At 40.3% G+C, this 22,856-nt stretch overlaps 1 protein-coding gene across 8 annotated transcripts in view; it reads left to right on the top strand.

Annotated features, from left to right (window-relative positions):
- Positions 1-14,046, top strand: part of KIF12 (kinesin family member 12) — a 33,184-nt gene extending 19,138 nt beyond the window's left edge. For 3 of the 8 annotated variants that reach the window (XM_043980227.1, XM_043980222.1, XM_043980221.1), the window contains 3 exons: positions 10,868-11,052; positions 11,142-11,281; positions 12,269-12,699. In XM_043980227.1, the coding sequence (XP_043836162.1) occupies positions 10,868-11,052; positions 11,142-11,281; positions 12,269-12,465 (522 nt within the window). In that variant the 3' untranslated portion in view covers positions 12,466-12,699. Of the gene's footprint in view, positions 1-10,867; positions 11,053-11,141; positions 11,282-12,268; positions 12,700-13,626 lie in introns of those variants that run through there. The other 5 variants (XM_043980224.1, XM_043980223.1, XM_043980226.1 and 2 more) reach the window with 3 other exon arrangements.
- The last annotated feature ends 8,810 nt before the right edge of the window (positions 14,047-22,856 follow it).

Raw genomic sequence — 22,856 nt, 5'->3', positions numbered from 1 at the left:
TAAATATTTTTCTAGATATATGTCCTTTCCTTTTTCTTTGATCTCTTTGATCAGAGTTGTTTTAATTTGCATTTCTCTAATCAATTTAGAGCATTTTATATGACTATAGATAGCTTTGATTTCTTCTTATAAAATATTGGTTCTGCTTCAGGCTTTTATTTTAACTCTGTATGTATCTTTCTGTTTCAAGTGTGTCTCTTGTAAACAACATGTTGAATTCTGGTTTCTAATCCACTCTGCTATCCACTTTCATTTTATGAGTGAACTCATCTCATTCATATTTAGTTAAGATTATTGGGTATATCTTTCCATTGTGTTTTCTTCTGTTTCTTCTCTCTCTCTCTCTCTCTCTCTCTCTCTCTCTCTCTCTCTCTCTCTCTCTCTCTCTCTCTCTCTCTCTCTCTCTCTCCTGTCCTTCCTCAGAAGTCTCTTTTGCTTCTTCCCCCAATCTGCCCTCCTCTTTATCATTCTCCCATTTCTCTTATTCCCTTCCCCACCTACTTGCCTATTGGTTAAGATAGATTTCTACATACAACTGAGTGTGTGTATATTTTTTCTTCCATTTTTGAACCAATTCTAATTAGAGTGGGGTTCAAGCATTGCCAGCTACCACCCCTCATTTTCCCCTCTCCTGTAAAAGCTTTTCCTTGCATTCCTTTTTTATGTAAGAAAATTTCCCTGCATTTTTGCCTCTCTCTTTCCTCTTCTCCCAGTGTATCTCTCTTTCTCACCCTCTACATCCTTTTTTTGGAGATCATTCCAACATAAAAAACTGATACATATGCCCTCTATCTATATAATCTCCTTTTAATTGCCCTAATACTGATAAAGTTCTTAGGAGTTATATCAATCATCTTCTCATGTAGGCATATAAATAGTTTAACTTTATTGAATCCCTATGATTTCTCTGTTGTGTTTACCTTTTTATTCTTCTCTTGAGTCTTATGTTTGAATGTTGAATTTTTCATTTAGTTATAGTCTTTTTATCAAGAATGCTTGAAATTAATCTATTTCATTAAATATCCATTTTCCCCTGAAGAGATTATACTCAGTGTTATTGGGTAGGTGATTATTAATTATAATCCTAGTTCATTTGGCTTCTAGAATATCATATTCCAAGCCCTTTGATCCTTTAACATGGAAGCTATTAAATCTTGAGTGAGCCTGATGGTAGTTCAATGAGATTTGAATTACTTCTTTCTCGCTACTTGCCGTATTTTTTTCTTGACCTGGGAGCTCTGGAATTTGGTTATAATATTCCTGAGAGTTTTAGTTTTGGGATCTCTTGCAGGAGGTGATATGTAGATTCTTTCAATTTCTATTTTACCCTCTAGAGCTAAGATATGAGGGAAGTTTTCCTTAATAATATCTTAAAGTAAAATGTCTAGGTTCTCTTTTTATCACAGCCTTCTGGCAGTCAATAATTCTTAAATTATCTCTCCTCAATTTATTTTCCAGGTCAGTTATTTTACCAATGAGATAGTTCACATTTTCCCCTATTTTGGGGCAGCTAGGTGGCGCAGTAGATAGAGCACCGGCCCTGGAGTCAGGAGTACCTGGGTTCAAATCCAGCATCAGACACTTAACACTTACTAGCTGTGTGACCCTGGGCAAGTCACTTAACCCCATTGCCCTGTAAAAAAAAAATACCAAGGTCCCCCACTGCATCCTGGGACATCTCCAGTCATCCTGATGTAAATCCTGCCACTGGACCCATATGAATCCAGAGGAAAGAGTGAGGCTGGTGACTTTACACAGCCCTGCCTCACCTAAATCCAGTTTGCTGCAAATAATGACATCACTTTCCTGATGTCATGGTCCTCTTAGAGAATGAAAGACAAACAACCACAACTATAACAATGTTTACTTACTTTTCCAGCCTACTTCTTGAATTTGGTTTTGGTTTGGGTTTTTTTTGTTTTTTGGGGGTTTTTTTTGCAGGCAATGGGGGTTAAGTGACTTGCCCAGAGTCACACAGCTAGTGTCAAGTGTCTGAGGCCGGATTTGAACTCAGGTCCTCCTGAATCCAGGGCCAGTGCTTTAACCACTGTGCCACCTAGCTGCCCCCCTACTTCTTGAATTTGAACTTTATGTTAAAGCTTACCTTTGTTCACCTCAGGATGGGGAGGCACCGTGCTAAGCTTCAGGCTTTTTTGTGCTGCTACTGTCAGAGTTAGTTCTGAGGGTCTGCAAGTTTTTAGTGGTATGATCTGCAGAGAGGTATGGTCACTGTTCTCCTGGCCTGTGCCTGGTCTTTATCCAGGACAGGCCCCTGCTCCCCTGTAGCTGCAGCACTAGCACTCCTCCTGGCCCTGGAACTGTGCATGGGCAATAGAGTTGCCAATCAGTGTCAGTCACATTCTTTGCCAGCAAAGGATCCCCTGTAATCTCCTTCTGCCCTGTTGTTCAAGTCCTTACCATTTCTGGGCTGAGAGCTCAAGAAATGGATGTTGCTGTTGCTGCATGTCTCCCCCTCTATCTGTCATAAACCTCTCCTGCAGACCGCCTGTTTTCTCAGGTTAGAAAAAAGTCTCACCCTGACCTTTTGTTGACTGCTACTCCATAAAAATTTTAAAATTATTTTTCCATTTTTTCCTTTTCTAGCCCCTTCTGCTATGTTTGTTGATTTCTGTATTTGAACTATGTTTATGTGTGCCTTCCCAACTTAGCTTTCTTCTCTTAGCAAGATATATAGATTTGGGGGCATAGTTCCAAATTACTTTCCAGAACAGCTGGTCCAATTCACAGCTCCACCAATAGTGCACAAATGCCCTTATTTTTCTGTAGATTCTTCAATATTTATCATTTTCCTTTTTTGCCAACTTTGCTAATCTGATGGGTATGAGGTAGGACTTCAGAGTTGCTTTATTTTTAATTTCTATGATTATTAGTGATTTCTGGGGCTTTTTAATATGTCTATAGATACTTTGGATTTCTTCCTTCAAGAACTAACTGTTTATATCCTTTTATCATTAAATGGCTCTTATTTGTATAAATTTAAATCTATTCCATACCCACACACAAATATTATACATGTTAACTGGAGAAAATATTTTAGCATGTTTCTCTGATAAATATTTCATATCTACAACACATCCACATAAATATTGTGTGTGTATGTTGAAGTTATGTCATAGATATGAAATCTTTATCAGAGAAACATGCTGCAAATATTTTCCCCAGTTAACTGTTTTCCCTTCTCATCTTAGATTCATTAGCTTTGTTTATGCAAAAACATTTTAAATTTTATATAATCAAAACTATCTTCTGGATCTTCTCTTTCTGTTATTTGCATGTGAACTCTTCCATTGTCCATAGATCCAAAAAGAAATTTCTTGCTCCTCTAATTTTTTAACTTTTTATATCTAAGTTAGTTATCATACATTTGGAACTTTGTATGTGGTGTGAGATGTAGGTCTAAATTCAATTTCCACCAGATCAATTTCCAGTTTTCCCAGCAAGTTTTGTCAAATAGTGAGTCATTACCCTAGTAGCTAGGGTCTTTGGGTTTATCAAACACCAGGCTATTAGGTTCATTCACTTCTATATGTTGTATTCCTAATCTATTCCACTGGTCAGCTTCTCTTTTTCTTCACCAGTACCAAATTATTCTGATAATTCGTGCTTTGAAATATAGTTTGAGATATGGTACTACTGTTCCTCCTTACTTTCATTTTTTTTTCATTTTTTCCTTTGAGATTCTTGACCTTTTGTTCCTCTAGATGAATTTAGTTATTGTTTTTGCTATCTTTATAAAATAAGCCTTTGGTACTTTGGTATGGCTCTGAATAAGTAAATTAAGTTAGGCAATATTCTTATTTGTATTATATTAGTTCAGTCTATCCATTAACAATTAATATTTTCTGAATTATTTAGGTCTGTGAAGTGATCTTTCTAAAACTCATTTCCCTTTTCAATAAACTCCAAAGGCTCCCTATTACATCTAGGATCAATTATAAAATTCTCTCTTTGGTGTTTAAAGCCCTACATCTCTTTCTACCTTTCTGGTTTTATTATACATTAGTCACCTCTACATACTCTGTGATCTAGTGACTCTTGCCTCCTTAGTGTTACTCACATAAGACTCTCCATTTCCCATTCCATTCATTTTCACTTATCCCTCATGCTTGGAATTCTCTTCTTTCTCACCTCTACCCTCTGGCTTCCTTCAAGTTGTAGCTAAAATTCCACCTTCTGCAAAAAGCCTTTCAGGTATGACATTACCAAAATCAGTTATTTTTTTATAATTTTGGTTTTTGTGGTACAGATTTTTTTATTTTTATGCAATCAAATCTATCTATTTGGAACCCCCAGTAATTACATGTGTTCCAGGGACTAAATCTTCTCTACCCATCATATTTGTGACAAATGTTATTCCATTGTCGGGGGGCAGCTAGATGGTTCAGTGGATAAAGCACTGGCCTTGGATTCAGGAGGACCTGAGTTCAAATCCAGCCTCAGACACTTGACACTTACTAGCTGTGTGACCCTCGGCAAGTCACTTAACCCTCATTGCCCTGATCAAAAAAAATGCTATCCCATTGTTTCCTAACCTTTTTTACATTTTTCCCCTGTTTCTCACTACTCTATTTATAGGTGATTGTTATATGATGTGTGAAACATTCAATTCAGTGAGCACCAATTAAATGCCCAACTTGTACAAGGCACTTTGCTAGGTTTGTATGATCCCACGATACAATATGATATTGCCCTGACCTTGAGAAGCTTACAATTTAATCAGTTTATTACACACATATAAATGAAAATAAGATAAAGTTGAAAGTGATAAAGAAAAAGGAGAAATATAGGTGGTGGGCTCATAGATTTAGAGACAGAAGAGACCTCGAAACTATCTGGTCCAACCTGTTCATTTTACACAGGAAGAATTTAACCTCCCTTGGGAGATTGACTTGCCCAAGGTCACATACCTAAGAATCAAATATCCAAAGCAGAGAGAGAGGTGCCAGCTGAGGAGTAGCAAGGAAGTCTACTTGGAGAATATAGCACTTGAGATGGTTCCTGAAGGCAGAGAATTTCAACTTGCATAGATTTGAAGGGACTTCATTTCAGACATGCCAGGCAGTCTAGGTAAATAAATAGAAACAGAGGAGGGAAGGATGTGATCAGAGAAAACCTTAGAATGAATAAAAGAAGAGGCAATGGTTATTAGATTGCAAACACAGAATCAAAAGAACTTGGCAATTGATTAGCATGCAAGGATTTGAGGCAGAAAGGGAAGATTCAAAGATGACGCCAAGGTTTTCGACCTTGGTAACAGGGACAAAACAACAGAATCAACAGAAAGAACAAAGCTTCACAGGGAGATTTGGGCAAGGGGAAGACAAATTACATGTGGAACATATCAACTTCGTGAAGTTACAGATGATGTCCAGCCAACAGCTGAACATATAGACCAGAGAACCACAGAGAAATCAAGGGTGGGGAGATAAATTTGGGATCCCTTCTGTATAGATGTGTAATAAAGCCTTAGGAGGTCAAGAAATTGCCAAAGGAAAATATATAGGGAAGCAAAAAGGGCCAAAGACTTGCAGGGAAATGAAGCTATTTCTTATTGCATTATAATCCAGTTTTCCCCAAATAATATATTAGAAAATTCTTTCCCAATTTTGTTTATAGGCATATCATACTTTAACTTTTTTTGTTTGTTTGTTTGTTTTTTGTTGTTTTTTTTTTTTTGTAGGGCAATGAGGGTTAAGTGACTTGCCCAGGGTCACACAGCTAGTAAGTGTCAAGTGTCTGAGGCCGAATTTGAACTCAGGTACTCCTGAATCCAGGGCCGGTGCTTTACCACTGCGCCATCTAGCTGCCCCCATACATTAACTTTTTTTTTTTTTTTTTTTTTTTTTTTTTTTTTAGTGAGGCAATTGGGGTTAAGTGATTTGCCCAGGGTCACACAGCTAGTAAGTGTTAAGTGTCTGAGGCCGGATTTGAACTCAGGTACTCCTGACTCCAGGGCCAGTGCTTTATCCACTGCGCCACCTAGCTGCCCCTCATACATTAACTTTTTATATATATTCAGCTCTATTTCTAGGATCCTTATGTTCCACTGATTCTCTGTATTTCTGTCTCTCTCTCTTTCTCTCTCTGACTGTCTGTCTGTCTGTCTCTCTCTCTCTCTCTCTCTCACACACACACACACACACACACACACACACACACACACACTTTCAACCAATAGAAGACAGGTTGGTAATTACTGTCTAATCTAATCTCTAGGGGATGAAAAGCTGATGAAGAGGAATTTACCTTTCCAAAGGTTCTTGAAATTCTTGTCCATCTGTTTATCCACTTTGTTGGGAGTTTTTTTTTTTCAGTTCTATAAAAAGATCATTTGGTACTGAACTCAATCTGTAGATTAATTTGGGAAGGATTATCATGTTTATTAGTCATTTATTCTAATATCAATGAAAGGAAAATGCCTTTGCTTGTTACGTTCTCTTATTTCTCCTATGAGGGTTTTGTAATTTTCTTTTTAAAAAATCTCATGTTGGGGCAGCTAGATGGAGCAGTGGATAGAGCACCGGCCCTGGAGTCAGGAGTACCTGAGTTCAAATGCGGCCTCAGACACTTAACACTTACTAGCTGTGTGACCCTGGGCAAGTCACTTAACCCCAATTGCCTCACTAAAAAAAAAAAATCTCATGTTTTTCCAAATTAATAGACGATTTGTTTTCTTGTATTTATTGTCAATAGTGTGTTTTCTTCATTGTTTCATCTCTCATTTGTACCATAAAAAAGTGTAGGGGACCTTTGTGGTTTGATATCTCTGAGGCAGCATGGTAGATAGTGTTGGATTTGGAGTCAGGAGACTGAGTTTGAATTCTACCCCTTCCACCACCTGGATGATTATGCATGAGTGGATTACTTAACCTCTCAGATTCCTCATCCAAAATATGGGGACAAACTTCTCAGTTTCCTTATCCACAAGATGGGGATGATTTTATTCATATTACTTACCTCACAAGCTAGTTAGGAGAAAATAACTTCAGACCTTAAGCACAATATAAATGTGAGTTGTTATCTTTTAACACATTCAATTTGGATTGAAAACCTTGAATTCTCTAATTACAGTTCATCAATCCTAGCTGAACAAAATCAATAATGCTAAAATGCATTGTTCTTGCTCATGTTTTGAGGATTTCTGTGTCTGTCCCATAAGTCCATCTATAAGGCTCTGTACCTGCAGGTTGGCTAGTGGGATTTGTGTGTCAACCAAAGTAGACAAACAAGAAGGTAAATCCTTAAAGTGGACAGGATCCAAAATTCCAAGGAAGTTTAAATGGCAGGGGTTGGGGGGAGGCAATTAACAATGGGGAAGACCTCTGGGATGGGTGACATAAAATCATCATTTTGACAGCTTACCTTGCTTTGTCATCTTTGACAATTTCCTGGATAAGAAGTGAGACTTCAGAATTTCTTTGATTTGCATTCTTTTATTAGTGATTTGGGTGATTAGCATTATGGTTGTTGATGGTGTACAATTTCTCCTTTGAAAATTATTTGTTCGGGGCAGCTAGGTGGCACAGTGGATAGAGCACCGGCCCTGGAGTCAGGAGGACCTGAGTTCAAATCCGGCCTCAGACACTTAACACTTACTAGCTGTGTGACCCTGGGCAAGTCACTTAACCCCAATTGCCTCACTAAAAAAAAAAAAGAAAGAAAGAAAATTATTTGTTCATTTCCTTTGACTACTTATCTCTTTTTTTTTTTTTTTGCGGGGAAATGAGGGTTAAGTGACTTGCCCAAGGTCGCACAGCTAGTAAGTGTCAAGTGTCTGAGGCCGGATTTGAACTCAGGTACTCCTGAATCCAAGGCCGGTGCTTTATCCACTGCACCACCTAGCTGCCCCTGACTACTTATCTATTAAGAATGTTTCTTGGTCTTGATATATTTGTATTAATTCCTTATATACCTTAAATATCAGGCTTTTATTAGAGATATTTGATGCAAAAACTTTAAAAAATAATTGTTTGCCTAATTGTTTTCCTAGCTGCATTGTTTTTGTTCATGCAAACATTTTTTTACTCTCATGAAGTCAAAATTGCTTAATATTTTATGATCTCCTGTATCTCTTGTTTGATTAAGAATCTTCCCTCTAGCCATAGTTATGAACGGTCTATTGGAATTGCCACTCAAGTAATCAAAGAACCTAGCAAGGGACTGTCCTCTGTAAGGTATGATGTTCACAAACATGCAGAGGCCATATTAGCACTGAAGGCTAGGATTATAGGTTTATAAATAGCCTCATCTAAGCTAGAAAGCCAGAAAGTTCAGTGAGCTAACCAGAAAATTTCTCATGTGGGTTCACAATGCTGATCCAAAGAGACCTAGTATCTGAGCTCCTCATGTCCTCCTCTGTTTTTTGTTTTTTTTTTAAAGAGATAACCACAACCCAGAGCATGACATTTTCTGTTGTTTAGGGCATTTTCACTTATGAAATAAACCCATCTGTTGCTACAGAATGCTATATTTTGACCTTATTGGGCAGCTAACTCTAACCACAGGACAGGTAATGCTTCTGCCAGATGTTCTGTGGGCTGTACATCCAATAGGAATCAACAGAGTTAAATGGCAGGCCCCAAAGTGAAAACATTTCATGTCTAGAATGAAGTTGATAGTCCCACAGTCTCCTGCCTTGTTCAAACCACATATAGGTAACTGAGTTCCACTCTTCATGCCACATTTGGACTCTAATTGTCACAGAAGTTTTATCCTTACTTCCCTCCTTATAAGTATCATCTGCTTCAGGAGACAGTGGGGTCCTCAGCACTGCATGTCTTTGAGCAGAGTGTGGATGACCACTTACCAGTGTGTGGTAGAGAGAATTCCTGTTCAGATATGAGTTTAATTCAGTCTCTAAGGTTCCTCTCAATTCTTTGAGTCTGCTATGCTTGCCCTAACTTCACCCCCCCCCCATGTGTATTCCTTTTTAAAGGTAACAAAAGTGATTGGTTATAGTTTGAATTAAAATGCTTAATTTTTAAAAAAAAATTCCGTGTAAACATGTACTTTTGGGAAAATTATTATCTCTAGTTTTGTTACCCTGTGGCCAAAAAAATTGTAAATTCCACATGGCAGAAATGCAATATGTTATGGATTGCCTTCTGTCATAGTACATGATCAATTTTTGTGAACGCTCCATGTGTCCTTGGGAAAATATGTATATTTCCTGGTTTTCCATTTAGTTTCTAGCAGATATGTTGACTATTTCATGCACTGAACTCTTCATAGTTATAATGTGTATATTTTGCTAAATTTATCATAGGCTCGATAATGGAGTATTAAGATTTCCTAATGATCCTAAATACATTTTTTGACCAATATAATTTCACAATAGTATCATTTATACAACATAACCAAACTCCACTCACTACAAGGGGTAACCTTTAGCTAGTTATCAATTTATAATACTTTATAAGATTTATAATATTGTTCCTGTAGAACTAACTGCCTAATATTAAATAAAATTATGCTTTGCTCAATACATTTTCAAGGAACCAATTAATTTTATTAGGCAAAGTATGCCCAATTTTTTTCTTGTAATGCTATATATAGGCTTTTCTTTTATGAATTCAACTGCTGTGTCAGTCAGTATATGCAATTTTAGTATTGTAAAATTTGTAGCTTATGATTCTATCAGCATGTCATAATATTCTTTCAATGACTTCTGATTTTGAATTCTCCCAGTAGCAGAGATCAGATATATTTCTATTCATTTTTCCTCAAAATGGATATTGCATGGTTTATTTAATCAACAATTTTAATCTTAACCTCCCCGTGTATTTTTACATTGTTCCATAACTTTATTTTTATAGGAGAGTGTTATCTATCTATGTTTAGTCTTAAAGTAGTTAGATTTGACTTCTATCTTTTTTTAACTAATTTGTTATTTGTGTTGTCACTAGGAGACATAATTTTCTCTTTACTAAGCCTATTATAACTCAATTCACAAACCAAACAAAATTCCCATATTTTATACTGATTTACCTATAGTTTTCCCTAAAAGCTGCTACTACTACTTTTCATTAAAAATGTCTTTAATATAGGAATTTTATTTTGGAATCAGCAATAATGTTTCCTGTCTTCCTTCTTTATGAATTTGAAATGACTTGTTTGATTGTAAAATGAAGTAAAGAAGTTAATATGAATCCCCCCTTTAAATAAATGTTTATTATTTTAGCCAAAATTATTTTATATTTGGTTTGTTCTCTTCCAGATGCTTGGATCTTTTATGTATTAACATTTTCTGTGATAAATATGATCTAATTGATGAGTTTTCTTTAGACAATCTTAAATAAAGTTCTCTCCTTTCCCTTCCAACTTTAACATGCAGTCAGTCTATATTGCTTCATCTTGATGCTCAACCAATCATGTGAGGTCAACAGGGCAGACATGATCAACATTTTATCGATAAGGGAACTGAGACCCCCAGAAGCTGTGATTTGCCCAAGGTCATACAATTAGTGGGTGAGATTCAATAACCTAATTCAATAAATTTTTTGTAAGCACTGACTACCCACAAGTTTCTGCGCTGGGTCCATGGAAGAATTAGGATTAGAACAAGTCTTGGAAAAATGTCTTTTCTTTTCTTTTTTTTTTTTTGGTGAGGCCAAGTGGGGTTAAATGACTTTCCAAGGGTTGCACAGCTAGTAAGTATCAAGTGTCTGAAGCCGGATTTGAACTCAGGTCTTCCTGAATCCAGAACCGGTGCTCTATCCACTGCACCACCTAGCTACCCCGAAAATGTCTTTTCTACCACAGTGCCTAGAATATCTGGGGATTCTGAAGGAAGAATGAGGAAGAAGAACTGAAAGGGGAGATGCTAATTAATTGATCACCTTTCTAGAGGGGAGAAGCCTCACTCATTCCAGGCTATCTGCCCTCCCAGATTCTATCAGAGCTACCTCCACTACACATGTTTGGTACCCAAGCCAGGGCCCCATGGAAACTGGAAGTTTCCAGTCCTCAGGTTCAGAACCAACCCTTTGCCCAGCCACCAGGCCTTCACCTCAGTGAGCACTCTGTGAAGAGGTAGGTAAGGGCTCTAGCGCATGGGGTGGGAAAGGAAAGGAAGGTGCTAGGGAACTAGAGTGGCTCACTCTCCCACCTCCTTCCCCCAGGAAAAGCAGTGAGTGGGCCTGGGCTCACTTCTTGGCAGAGACCCTGGCAATGGAGGAAGCCTCTGGAAGAGTAGGCCAAGTCACACCCTCAGCACCACCTCTGCCTGAGGATGCCTGCAGCACACCTTGGAGACCGAGAGGTGAGAGATGGGACTCTGGGAGGAGGAGAAAGCCTCAGACCTAAGAGCCTGCAGCATTCTTATCTCATAGCACTTTGTACTTTTCTTATGCTCTCATTTTCTAATTGACAGCACATGTATGTGTATGTATGTATATGTGCATATATAGATACACACATACATCACACACATACCTGTATCGACACACACATGTACATATAAATATATACACCTATGCATATATATACATGTGTAGGTATATGTGTCCAATTTCTAGCATTTGACTAAAAGCTATTTGAGAACACGAATGTTATTTTTTATTTTTGCATCTCCCGTGACTGGCAAAGTGGGTACTTTATTAAATATCTAGGGTGAATGGATCCTTGAACAGAACTCCTAAGTAATTATGTGCAAGGCCTTGAGACAAATCCAAAGATAAAGATCTGGTCCCTGCCCTCAACATATTTTAGTTAAGGAGGGGAAAAGCACATTAAAAGCTAGGCAGCTAACATTACTAGGTACTGCCTTGCAGTAAATAGACAGGTGCTACAGGCATTAACAGCAGAAGGAGGTCACTGAAGTAAGAAAGGAAGTAAGCATTTATCAGGTGCCTAGGATGTGCCAGGTACTTTTCAAGTATTATCTCATTTGATCCTCACAACAACCCTGAAAGGTGGGTGCTATTATTATCCCCATTTTACAGTTGAAGAAACTGAGGCTAACAGAGGTTAAGTGACTTGCCCAGGGTCACACAGCTAATAAGTGAGACAAGATTTGAACTCTGATCTTCCTGACTTCAAGTTCAGCAATCTATCCACTGTCAGCTAACTGCTGCTAGACCAGATAGAAGTAGTGAGAGAAAGCAACAGGGATAAGTGGGTGAAGATTATAAAGTAAATTTTTAGTTCTGGAAGTCATTGGTCAGATGTCAATGCCAGATGATGTATTCTGGGAGCATGGAGGAGTGGGTGAAGGGTTGTCCCTGGGCCTCACTGTGTCATCTTGGAGTCAGGGGTCCCGAGTGCATCCAGAATATTGGAGGAAGAAATGGAGGTGCTGAGGAACCAGATCGACTGTACCCTGCACCTGAGCCAAGGAAAGCCACCTACTTCCCAGGAGAAACATTTTGGCTCCAGACAACACCTCCCACCCTGCTGAATTGTGCCTATCTTGTTTGCTCTACCTGGGAGTTGTGCTCCAAGTGATGAATGACTGATTGCTTGGGTTAGGTTAGAGGATTGGAGGTGTGGGAGTGGTGTGTATTGGAGGGTGGTGATGATCCAAGCTAAAGATGGACTATGTCTAATACTTGGTACCAAGTCTCTGGCCCCAAAGAGGGCTCCCCTCAACCACTTGCCGAGGCCAGGCCACTTTTGTTCCCCTCCAAATCTGAAATAGTCAGGCTTCGAGAAAGTAAAAACATTAATAAAGACAGAAAATGAGTCTCCTGTCTTCCTTGGGTTTTCTTTGCACCTTTTGCTGTTACTGATGAGGCCAAGGTACAGGATGGGAGCTGAGGGGAGGGGGGTTAAAGAGGTGTAATCTGGGATTACAGTGACCCTAGCAGGAACCTTCTGCCCCGTGTCCATCTCCACTAAGGCAATATGGCAGAGGGAGAGCTTCCAGTAGGAAGCTCTAGGAACCCTGTGTGTGTTAAAGTCACAGAGATACCCCAAATATCCATGGTGTCCTTGGGAATGGTCAACCCCTTGTAGGTTTAGGGACAAAGAGATTTATAGATTTAGACAGAATTAAGAATTTAAGCATTGGCGGGGTCATTAGTCCAATCCTTCCTCCTCCTCCTCCTTCTCCTCCATCACCATCACCACCACCACCACCATCATCATCGACAATCTTTGTACAGTTCTTTAAAGCTAACACAGGGCTTTATGTCCATTAGCTAGTTTAAGCCTCACAATAACCCTGTGAGTTATGCCCTATCCAGTCTTAGAGGAGAGGCACTGGGCTCTAGGAGAAAGGTGTCAGAGGACTTGGGTCAAAATCCCAATTCTTCCATTTCACTCTTTGTGTAACCTGAGATCAGTCCTTTCACCTCTCTGGGTCTCAGTTTCCTCATCTGTAAAGTATGGGGACTGGACTAGATGACCCCTGGGGTTCCTTCCCTCTCTAGATCTACGACCCCTATTCTGAGCTGCGTCTGACCCTGAATCTCTGCAGATTCCCGTTCCAGAGTTCTTATCACTATAGCACACCATCTAAACAGACAAAGAAAGTGAGTGCAAAGGGAATGCATGGGAGCCAGAGCCACAATGAGTTCATGACGTGGGCCAGCTGTGGACTTTCTGAGAACCCTAAGCACACGGACTGAGGAGCCCACGGTAATCAAGACTTTAATCCTTTTTCAGGGAAGGAGGAGGGAGCCGACAGAGAGGGGACAAGGGAGAAGGAGGAGCTAAGCAACCGACTAGTAAAGGGGAACATCCACTAAACTCATCTGGAACTGCTGCCCAGCCAGAATAACTTTCCCAAAGGCTGCGCCATCCTACCCAGCCCCCTCCCCCGTGGATTCCAGAAGGTTTTCCCACAATCCTGATCTAGGAAAATGGAACTGAGCCCAGTCATAGAATTTTTGCCCAAATGTCATCAAACTACTCGGACTTTCTTAGCCTGCCATTCGAGGGAGGAGCCCTGTGGGATCAGCTCTGGCCAGGTGAGAACTGGAGCCTTGAGCACTTTAAGGTTACAGGGAATTTGTTGAATAGCTTTGGACAAGTTGTAAGACTTCCCCTTCCCCACCCCCATTCCGGCCTGTCTGTGCTATAAAGATCTAAACTATTAAATGAGTTATTATAGTAGCCTTAATTCCTTCCTCAACATTCTATTTCGATGACTTGTTCCAGTTAAATTTAAGAAGTTTAGAAGGAAAGTAAAGCAGGGTCTAAGTGTTGCACTAGATAGAGTGCCAGGCCTGAAGTCAGGAAGAGCTGAGTTCAAATCCAGCCTCAGACATTCACTTTATTCTGTTTCCTCATCTTTAAAATGAAACAGAGAAGGAAATGGCAAACCATTCCAGTATCTTTGCCAAGAAAACCCCAAGTCAGACACAACTGAACTTCAAGTTCCCTGGGACTGCCTCCAGCATCAAGCATTGGGCATAAGTAGGGATAGAGAATGAGGAGGGAGAGCTAGAGAATGGTCATTACCTTGTTCACTTTACTATTTTAAAGTTTATTGCCCATTATGGCATAGTTAATATGAGTAGTCAAGTCAAGTGCTTACTGAGTGCTAGACACAGTGCTAATGCCTGGTAATGCAAATACAGGCAGAAAGACTGTCCCTGAGGGCAGCTGGGTGACTAGTGGATAAAGCACTGGCCCTGGATTCAGGAGGATCTGAGTTCAAATCTGACCTCAGACACTTGACATTTACTAGCTGTGTGACCCTGGGCAAGTCACTTAACCCTCATTGCCCCACAAACACACAAACACACACACACACACACACAAACAGACACAAAAAAGGAAAGAAAGACCGTCCCTGCTCACAAGGGCATTCTGATCCAAGAAGACAACACATAAAGGGAAGCTAAAGTGGGTAAAGTGGGGAGGGGTTTCTGGAGGGAGAAGATACTCCCCCCCCCACTTGAAGAAAGTCCAGAGCTTCAGAAGCAGAAACATGGATAAAAATGAAAACATGGCTGGCCTTGACACTTTGCTTACATTTTTGTTGTTCTTCAGTCTTGTCATACCCTTGGTCAAAGATACTGGCATTTCCTTCTCCAGTGGCAAACCGAGGCTAAGTGGCTCATCCAAGGTCACACAGCTAGGAAATTTCTGAGGCTGGATTTGAACTCATGTCTTCCTGACTCCAAGCCCAATGCTCTATCCACTCTACCACCTGGCTGCCCTCCTTATACTTTACAAATGAGATTTAGAGAAGTTAAGTCACTTGCCCAATATCATACAGCTAGTAAACAGAACCAGGGTTACACTTAAGAGGTAAAAGTAACTTTAGATATTATTTTATATCAGTGTCCTTATTTGACAGAGGAGAAGAGGTTAAGTAACTCCCTAAACTCACACAATAAGTTAGGAAAATAGCTGAGATTATAACCCAAGCCTCTTCACTCCTATGAAAGGAACCAATTCCTTAGGCTACCTGCTAGCTTACCCCGGTGGGCCCTTCCCTCCATCCCTCTGGCCACAGTGAGCATCATCTCACTCTCACCCTATAACCCAGAACCCACCATCTTTGACTGCATTGCCAGGCCCACTCCTTGGGAGGTACTCAACCTCCTAAAGGAACCAAGGCTCTGGCACTGATCTCGGGAACTCTGATTTAGCTGTGCTAGTCAGGCCAGGACCACCCAAGGGGAATACACTAATTGCTGTTTGGTTATATTTAGATTCTCTTCTCTCCCACCGGAGCCTCACAGGGATTTTCCAAAGCACTCTTCAGTCCAGATTAGATAAGCCGCCTCCATCTTCTCCTTCGAGGCTGAGGGAGCTATTTCTCCTACACTCCCCATTTGTGCCCTAACATGTAGCCTCCAGGACAGAACAATGCTTCATGGTACTACAAGTTTGCAGATATTAACACCCTGGGCAAGTCAAGGCACAGCTGAGCAAAGACCCTAGAGATAGATGAGTGTGTCTGGGGTCTGGAGAGAGACTGGGCCCTGGTCCCCTCTCCCACTCACTAGCTAGGAGCACAACCAAGATTGTATAAAGCAGAGCGGAATAAGCTCCCTTGAAGCACTAACATTCAGAGTTCATCCAAGTGTTAGTTTTACTGATGAGCAGACAGAAAGGAAAGCCAACATGAGAGGTAATCACACCGCTAATTGGCTATAGACCCCAAGACTGGAACCCAGATTTCCTGGTTGACAGGACGTTTTTTTCCATTATTATCTTAAGTTGTCTTATACTTCTTCGGATTCCCAAATCTTGGACATCTCTAAAATCCTGAAGGATTTGTCTAAAGTCATAGAGTGCTGAAGGCCTGTTCCCTAGAACTCTGAACCAGGGACCTCCCCAGAGCCCAGCTGAAGTCACTGTACCTCCAGAAGGAGTCAAAGAGCCAAAATCAGAACAGCTGAACCGACAAAGAGAAACAGTGCTGGGAGAACGAAGCTCCTGTTAGAGAGCAATGAGGAGCGGGGAGAGGGAGATGAGCAAGACATCTCAGCGCACAGGGCTGTCCCCTTCCCTCTCTTTTTGCCAGAGAGGCAGAAAGATGCACTGGGCATCCTGGGGGAGAAGGAAGAATTTACCCAGCCTCCACCACTCCCACCACCTGATGACCAATAGTTGTTGAGGTGTGCTGAACACATTTTTGACACACAAGGATGAAGGTTTGCTGAAGGACACCTAGAGTGGGAGCACCAAGTAAGGAGCTGCATTAAAAACCACAAGTGATGAAGCCCGTGACTCTGTTTCATGTTCTTATTTTTTCATTTATGGCTCCATTAAACATTTTATCAATTCAGGGCTGCATTCTTGCCTGGATCTGTTAGCATGGTAAGCAACCAAATATCTAGGCTGGAATTAACTTCAGATTTTCCTAGCTTTTTTTTTTTAAACCAGGTGAGAGCAAATGAGCCAAGATAGGTAAATTTCCACTTAAAGTCCGCATGATAAGAACCTGGGTCTTAGGAAGTTACCAAAGTATTACATAAGACCCAGGCTGTGGGAAGATGTTCCAATAGTGATGCTATCTCTCCTCTCCCTCCCACCTTTGCTCAAGACTGAACCTTGGGGCACCTAGGTGGCACAGTGGATAAAGCACTGGCCTTGGATTCAGGAGTACCTAAGTTCAAATCCAGCCTCAGAAACTTGGCAGTTACTAGCTGTGTGACCCTGAGCAAGTCACTTAACCATCATTGCCCCTCCAAAAAAACCAAAAACCAAACAACAACAACAAAAAAAAACAAAAAAGACTGAACCTCAAGGGCTAGACTTGGAAAGTTGGAGAACAAAGCTAAGAGGAGAACTATGGGAACTTTCCTCTCTTTCTGCCTTGCCTCCTGTTTCTGCAGGAGACTAAAAGACTGAACAGACTCATCCTTCAACATCATTTTGTAGTACAAAAAGCCCTGTCTGGGGAGTCAAACCACCTAGAGTGTGACTTTCTAGTTCTGTGACACCTCTTTGGGACTCAGCTTTCTCATCTGTAAATTGGGGGTGGGCAACTAGAATAGATGAACAGTAAGTTCCCTTCCAGTATAAATCTATAATCCCTAAAGCTTTAAAAATATTTGGACTTGATGTCAAGTGATAAAACACTTCCTGACAAAAGTAGAATGGCTACCCTTAAGATGTGGGCAATTCACCTTCTTGAGGGCTTCTTGTCAAGTATGTTAAGTAGGGATTCCTTCATGATTGGGCTGGACTGGTTAGCCAATGAAGTCCCTTGCAATTCTCAAATTCTGTGATTCTGTAACTTCATTTAGCCTTTTCTTGGGCCTTAAGGCCATGAAGGATTCATTAGTACCCAATTTAGAGGGACTGTTGGTGGGAGCAAAGGATCAGGTCACTGGATAAGAGGGACATGAAGCAGCCAAACTAAGGTATGAGGGAGTTTTTAGGCATAAAACAGCAGGACCTAGAACGCTGGCAAGCTGCATGGTCTAACAATCACTTATATTTACATAGTACTTAATATTCGTGATTTAATTTGATCTTCATAATAACCCTAGAAAGTAAAGGGGTGAGATTATTATTTCCATTCTACAGATGAGTAAGCTGAGGTTCCATGGAATGAATTGATTTGCCCAAGGTCACATAATAAGTGATAAGGAGTTAGACTCAGATGTGGATCCTATGCCCAGCATCACCCCTATGTAGGTAGTCACATGACCTTGGACAAGGCACTTGACCAATAATTCACAAAAGTGCCTACCTGCACTTTTTAAAAAGAATGACTCTGAAAGACTAATTCATTTTGACTATTATAAATACCTAAATTAACTACAAAGGATCTATGAAGGAAGACTTTATCTGCATCCAGAGAAAGAACTGATAAATAGAAGTATGTGTAGAATGATTTTACATGTATATATATTTGTGTCTAATGGTAGCCATGGATGGGGTGGGGGGAGGGAGGGAGGAGAAGAAAAAAAGGAAAAAGAGAAAGTTACATGATAATTTTATTATATCTTTAGAAGGAAGAGTATGTTATACGTAATAGATCTGCAATTTCATGTGCAATCAATCATCTTTTTATTCTACTGTTATAGAAATGCTTGTTTTATTTCATATTATATATTATATATACATATATAATTATATATATGTATATACATATAATATATACATATATACACATTTACATATATACACACACTTATAAAATTTCCCAAAGGGATGTGTTTACCTACTTTGGAGAAAGCAGCTTCCTTGTTGGGTATATTTCACCAAAGCCACAATCTCAATCCAGTCTAAATCCACAGAGTGTGGACCAAGCCCCAACATTAGCATTATCTCCCTACTGCCCCTATGCTCTCCAGTAGTTCTTATGGTCCAAAGAAGAGGGGGCTCTCCAACTCCTAAAATCAACTTCCCTTGAATCATTCTGGCAACAGGAGATGGGAAGCTATTGTCCTCTTCTAAGTAGGAACCTCTAAACCGCTGCTCACAGGGAGCGCTCTGTGTCCCTGCTCTCACGAGGACATTGATTTTGGGCCTGCCCCAAGAACTGCATCCAGACCTTCCCCTGGGGATGTCTGTTCCCAGCCCCGCCTGGCTACATGCATCATGAATCCAAGGCAACAGCTAAGGCCAAGGAGCCCCCAACAGACCTTTCAAGTTCCTTTGATGCCAATAGCCAGACTGTGATCTTTCACCCGGATGAGCTGGTAACTCTTTAAACCAATTATCTTCACTGAGACACTTGCTTGTCCATTTGCCTTGAAAGCTCAACAGGTTCCACACCTAGAGAAGCAAGAAGGACCTGTTCACCAGTACTAAGAGTCAGGAGCAAGGCAGTCTAGCCGGAGAGCTACTGTGAAATAAGTTTGAAGCTAAGAGTCCTGTATTCAATAAGATTAAAAAACAAAACACATGAAGACCCTACTATGAGAAGGGCTCTTTGCCAGGTTCTGGAGATAAAAACAAAATAAAAATGAAACAGTCTCCCTAGCAAGGAGTTTGTACTCTACTAGAGGGTGAGCAGGGGGTGGAAAATACAAGATACACAAAAGAAAGAAATTGCATACAATGCGTAAAGGACTATAAAACATAATTTCAAGACAGTCTGAATAACAGAGGATCAGGAAAGGTGGAATCCAAGCAATGCTTTGTGAGAAGCTAAGGATTCTGTTGGGCAGTTAGGTGACCCAATGGCTAGAGCACCAGGCCTGAAGTCAGGAAGACTCATCTTCCTGAGTTCAAATCTGCTCTCAGACACTTACTAGTTGTGTGACCTTGGGCAAGTCACTTAACCCTGTTTGCCTTAGTTTCCTTTTCTGTAAGATGAGCTGGAGAAGGAAATGACAAATGACTCCAGTGTCTTTGCTAAGAAAACCCTAAATAGGGTCACAAAGAGTGAAACAACAGCAGCAGCAACAACAACAACAAAGGATTCTATGATATATAGAACTGCAGAATGAGTGCATGCTGGGTGTCAGGAGCCACTTGTGGAAAGAAAGGTATGAGGAAGCAGCTCTGTGGTCAAGGAACCCGTGTTGGAATCCCACCTCCAATAGTTATTACCTCTATGAGATCGAGTAAGTCATTTAATGTCCTCGGGGCTCAGTTTTCTCTTCTATCAAATGAAGGAGTTAGGTCAGATGGCCTCTGAGATCCCTTTTCATTCTAGATCTATAATCTTATAGTCCAATGAAGCTAGAGATGGAACAGTTGTGGGTCCTGTGTGTCTGAAAAGGGAGGAGGGTTCCCAAGACTGAACATGATCTATCTGCCAGGGAGAAGGGTCTAGGAGTCTCACTTTTTCATGTGGGTTATGTACAACAGAAAACAGTCAAAACTATGATTTTTTTTTTTTTGGTGAGGCAATAAGGGTTAAGTGACTTGCCCAGGGTCACACAGCTAGTAAGTGTCAAGTGTCTGAGGCCGGATTTGAACTCAGGTCCTCCGGAATCCAGGGCCAGTGCTTTAGCCACTGTGCCACCTAGCTGCCCCAGAAATTTTTTAAGTACACAAATGTAGAGGGGGGAGCACAGAGCAACTGCTTGGGGTTTATTTGGTTGGTTGGTTTATTATTCTGTCATAATGTATAATATGATATTGTTTTTCTCTTTGATCAAGACATAGATGGTACAAATATGGGAATTCTGTTGTTGGTTTATTGGCATTTGTCATAAACGCCACCAACTTCCTATATGACCTTGGATAGGTCCTTCTTCCTCTTTAAGTCTTAGCTTCCTGATCTGTAAAACAAAAGGTTGGGTTCAATGATCTCCAACAATTCAGTTTGGGGTAAAGGAAAGAGCACTGGATCTGGAGTTAAAAGACCCAGGTTTTAACCTCAACTCTATGGCCCCTACTACTTGTGTGACTTTGGGCCTCAGTTTCTTTATCTATAAAATGGGATGGGAGCAGACTCAGTGATCTCTATAGTCCCTTTCAACTCTGATTCCTATGATCAGGATCCCTTCCAACCACAAAGTTCGGAGGATGTGCAAATGTTGAAAACGTTTGGTAATTATTCTGAAAGCTCTCTGCCACCACCTGGTGGAGATAATGCCATATGATTTGATGGTGGTCCCAATAGTTTAGAACTAAAAGAGCAGGGAGCTTTAAGGGGACAGGTGGCACTAAAAGAAAGGTGTGGTGGGAAGAGTTCTGAATTTGGACTCAGGGAACTTGGATTTGAATTTCTCCTAAGCTACACTCTGGTGTGTGACAATTTCCCCCTAATTGTTAGTGCCCTTTACCTCAACAAATAATCAGGAATATGGCCATTTGCTGACATGTCATATCCTCACAGTGGAATGTAGTAAGCCTTTTAGGGCACGGATGGTTTTTACATTTTGGCTTTGTATCTCCATTGCTTTGCACATAGTCGATGCTTGTTGGATTGTATTGAAAGACACTTGGGGCAGCTAGGTGGCGCAGTGGATAGAGCACTGGCCCTGGAATCAGGAGTACCTGAGTTCAAATCCGGCCTCAGACACTTAACACTTACTAGCTGTGTGACCTTGGGCAAGTTACTTAACTCCAATTGCCTCACTAATTTAAAAAAAAAAAGACACCTAACCTTTTAGGCTTCATTTCTCTCATTTGTAAAATGAGGGAGTTGGACTAGAGACTTTCTTTTATTTAATTCCATCATCTTCCCACCATGCTGCCCAGAGTTGCCACTCCTTCTGTAGCAGCCTCCTAGAGGGACCTCCAGCTCCCATCCTCGTGTCCTGCTGATTGGTCCTATTCTGGGAACAAAATTCAGATCAGTCATTGATGGTTTCATTCACCATGATGGTGACTCATCTTATTAGACCAGAAGTTCCTTAATGGTAGGTTTTGTATCCTTAGCACTTAGTTCAGTGCTTGGCACATAGTGGCCAGTAAAAAAATGTGTTTTTCATTCATTTATTCATTCATTCATTCATTCACTCACTCACTCACTCACTCCCTCACTCCACCCAGAAACTGAGAGGTGAATTGACACTAAAGACTTAAGTGTCTATTATGTGCAAGGTATTGGGTTAAGATTACCTGGCACACAGTAGGTGTTTAATTAATGTTTTAAAATTATAAACATTTTTATTTAAAGTCTTGAGTTTCAAATTTTATTCCTCCCTCCTTTCTTCCCTACCCCCTCCCTGAGGAAGTAATCAAGCAGATATAGGTTATACTTGTGAAATTATGTAAAACATTATCATATTAGTCATTTTGTACAAGAAAACGTGGATAAAAGTAAAAAAATGAAAGTAAAAAATAGCATGCTTCAGCCTGTGTTCAATTAAGAGCAATTCTTTCTTTGGAGTTGGATAGTATGTTCCATCAATAGTCCTTTGGGATTGTCCTGGATCATTGTATTACTAAAAATAGTTTCATTTACAATTCTTCATCAAACAATGTCGCTACCACAATGAATGTTTATTGATTGTTTGCCGTTAGAAATTTAAGAAGTAAGAGACCAGTGGGGATCAAGATAGGATTAATGGAGGAACTGGCCTTGAGTTGGACCTTGAATAATATGGGGGGTTTCAACGTGTTGAATTGGGTGTGGGGACAACCCATTCTAGCTAAAGGGTCAGTGTAAGCAAAGGAACAGAAATGGCAAATGGCAGGCCAAGAACAGGGCAGGGTAAATAGTCCAGTTCTACTGGAATGGAGAGTACATAAAATTGAGAAGTTTGAGCTAAAACTGAAAAGGAAAATTAAAGCCATATTGTTGAGGGACTCGAATTCCAGGATTACTTGATGAACAATGGGGAGCCACTGAAGGTTTATAAGCAGTTAATATGACTAAGATTATCCGAATGGATGGATTGGAAAGAATGGACTAGAGGATTAAAAAAACAATTAGAAGGGTATTATAATAAAGTAGGTAAGAAGATGGCCTGAGCTACAGTGGTTACAGTGGGAGTGGAAAGAGGACAGTTGCAAAAAGTAAAGAACTTGGCAATTGATTAGATGGGGTCAATGAGAGTAAGAAGAGGAGTGAAAGA

Source organism: Dromiciops gliroides, chromosome 2 (assembly GCF_019393635.1).
Source record: "Dromiciops gliroides isolate mDroGli1 chromosome 2, mDroGli1.pri, whole genome shotgun sequence".
Lineage (NCBI taxonomy): Eukaryota > Metazoa > Chordata > Mammalia > Microbiotheria > Microbiotheriidae > Dromiciops > Dromiciops gliroides.
This window is presented reverse-complemented; position numbering and strand designations above follow the sequence as displayed.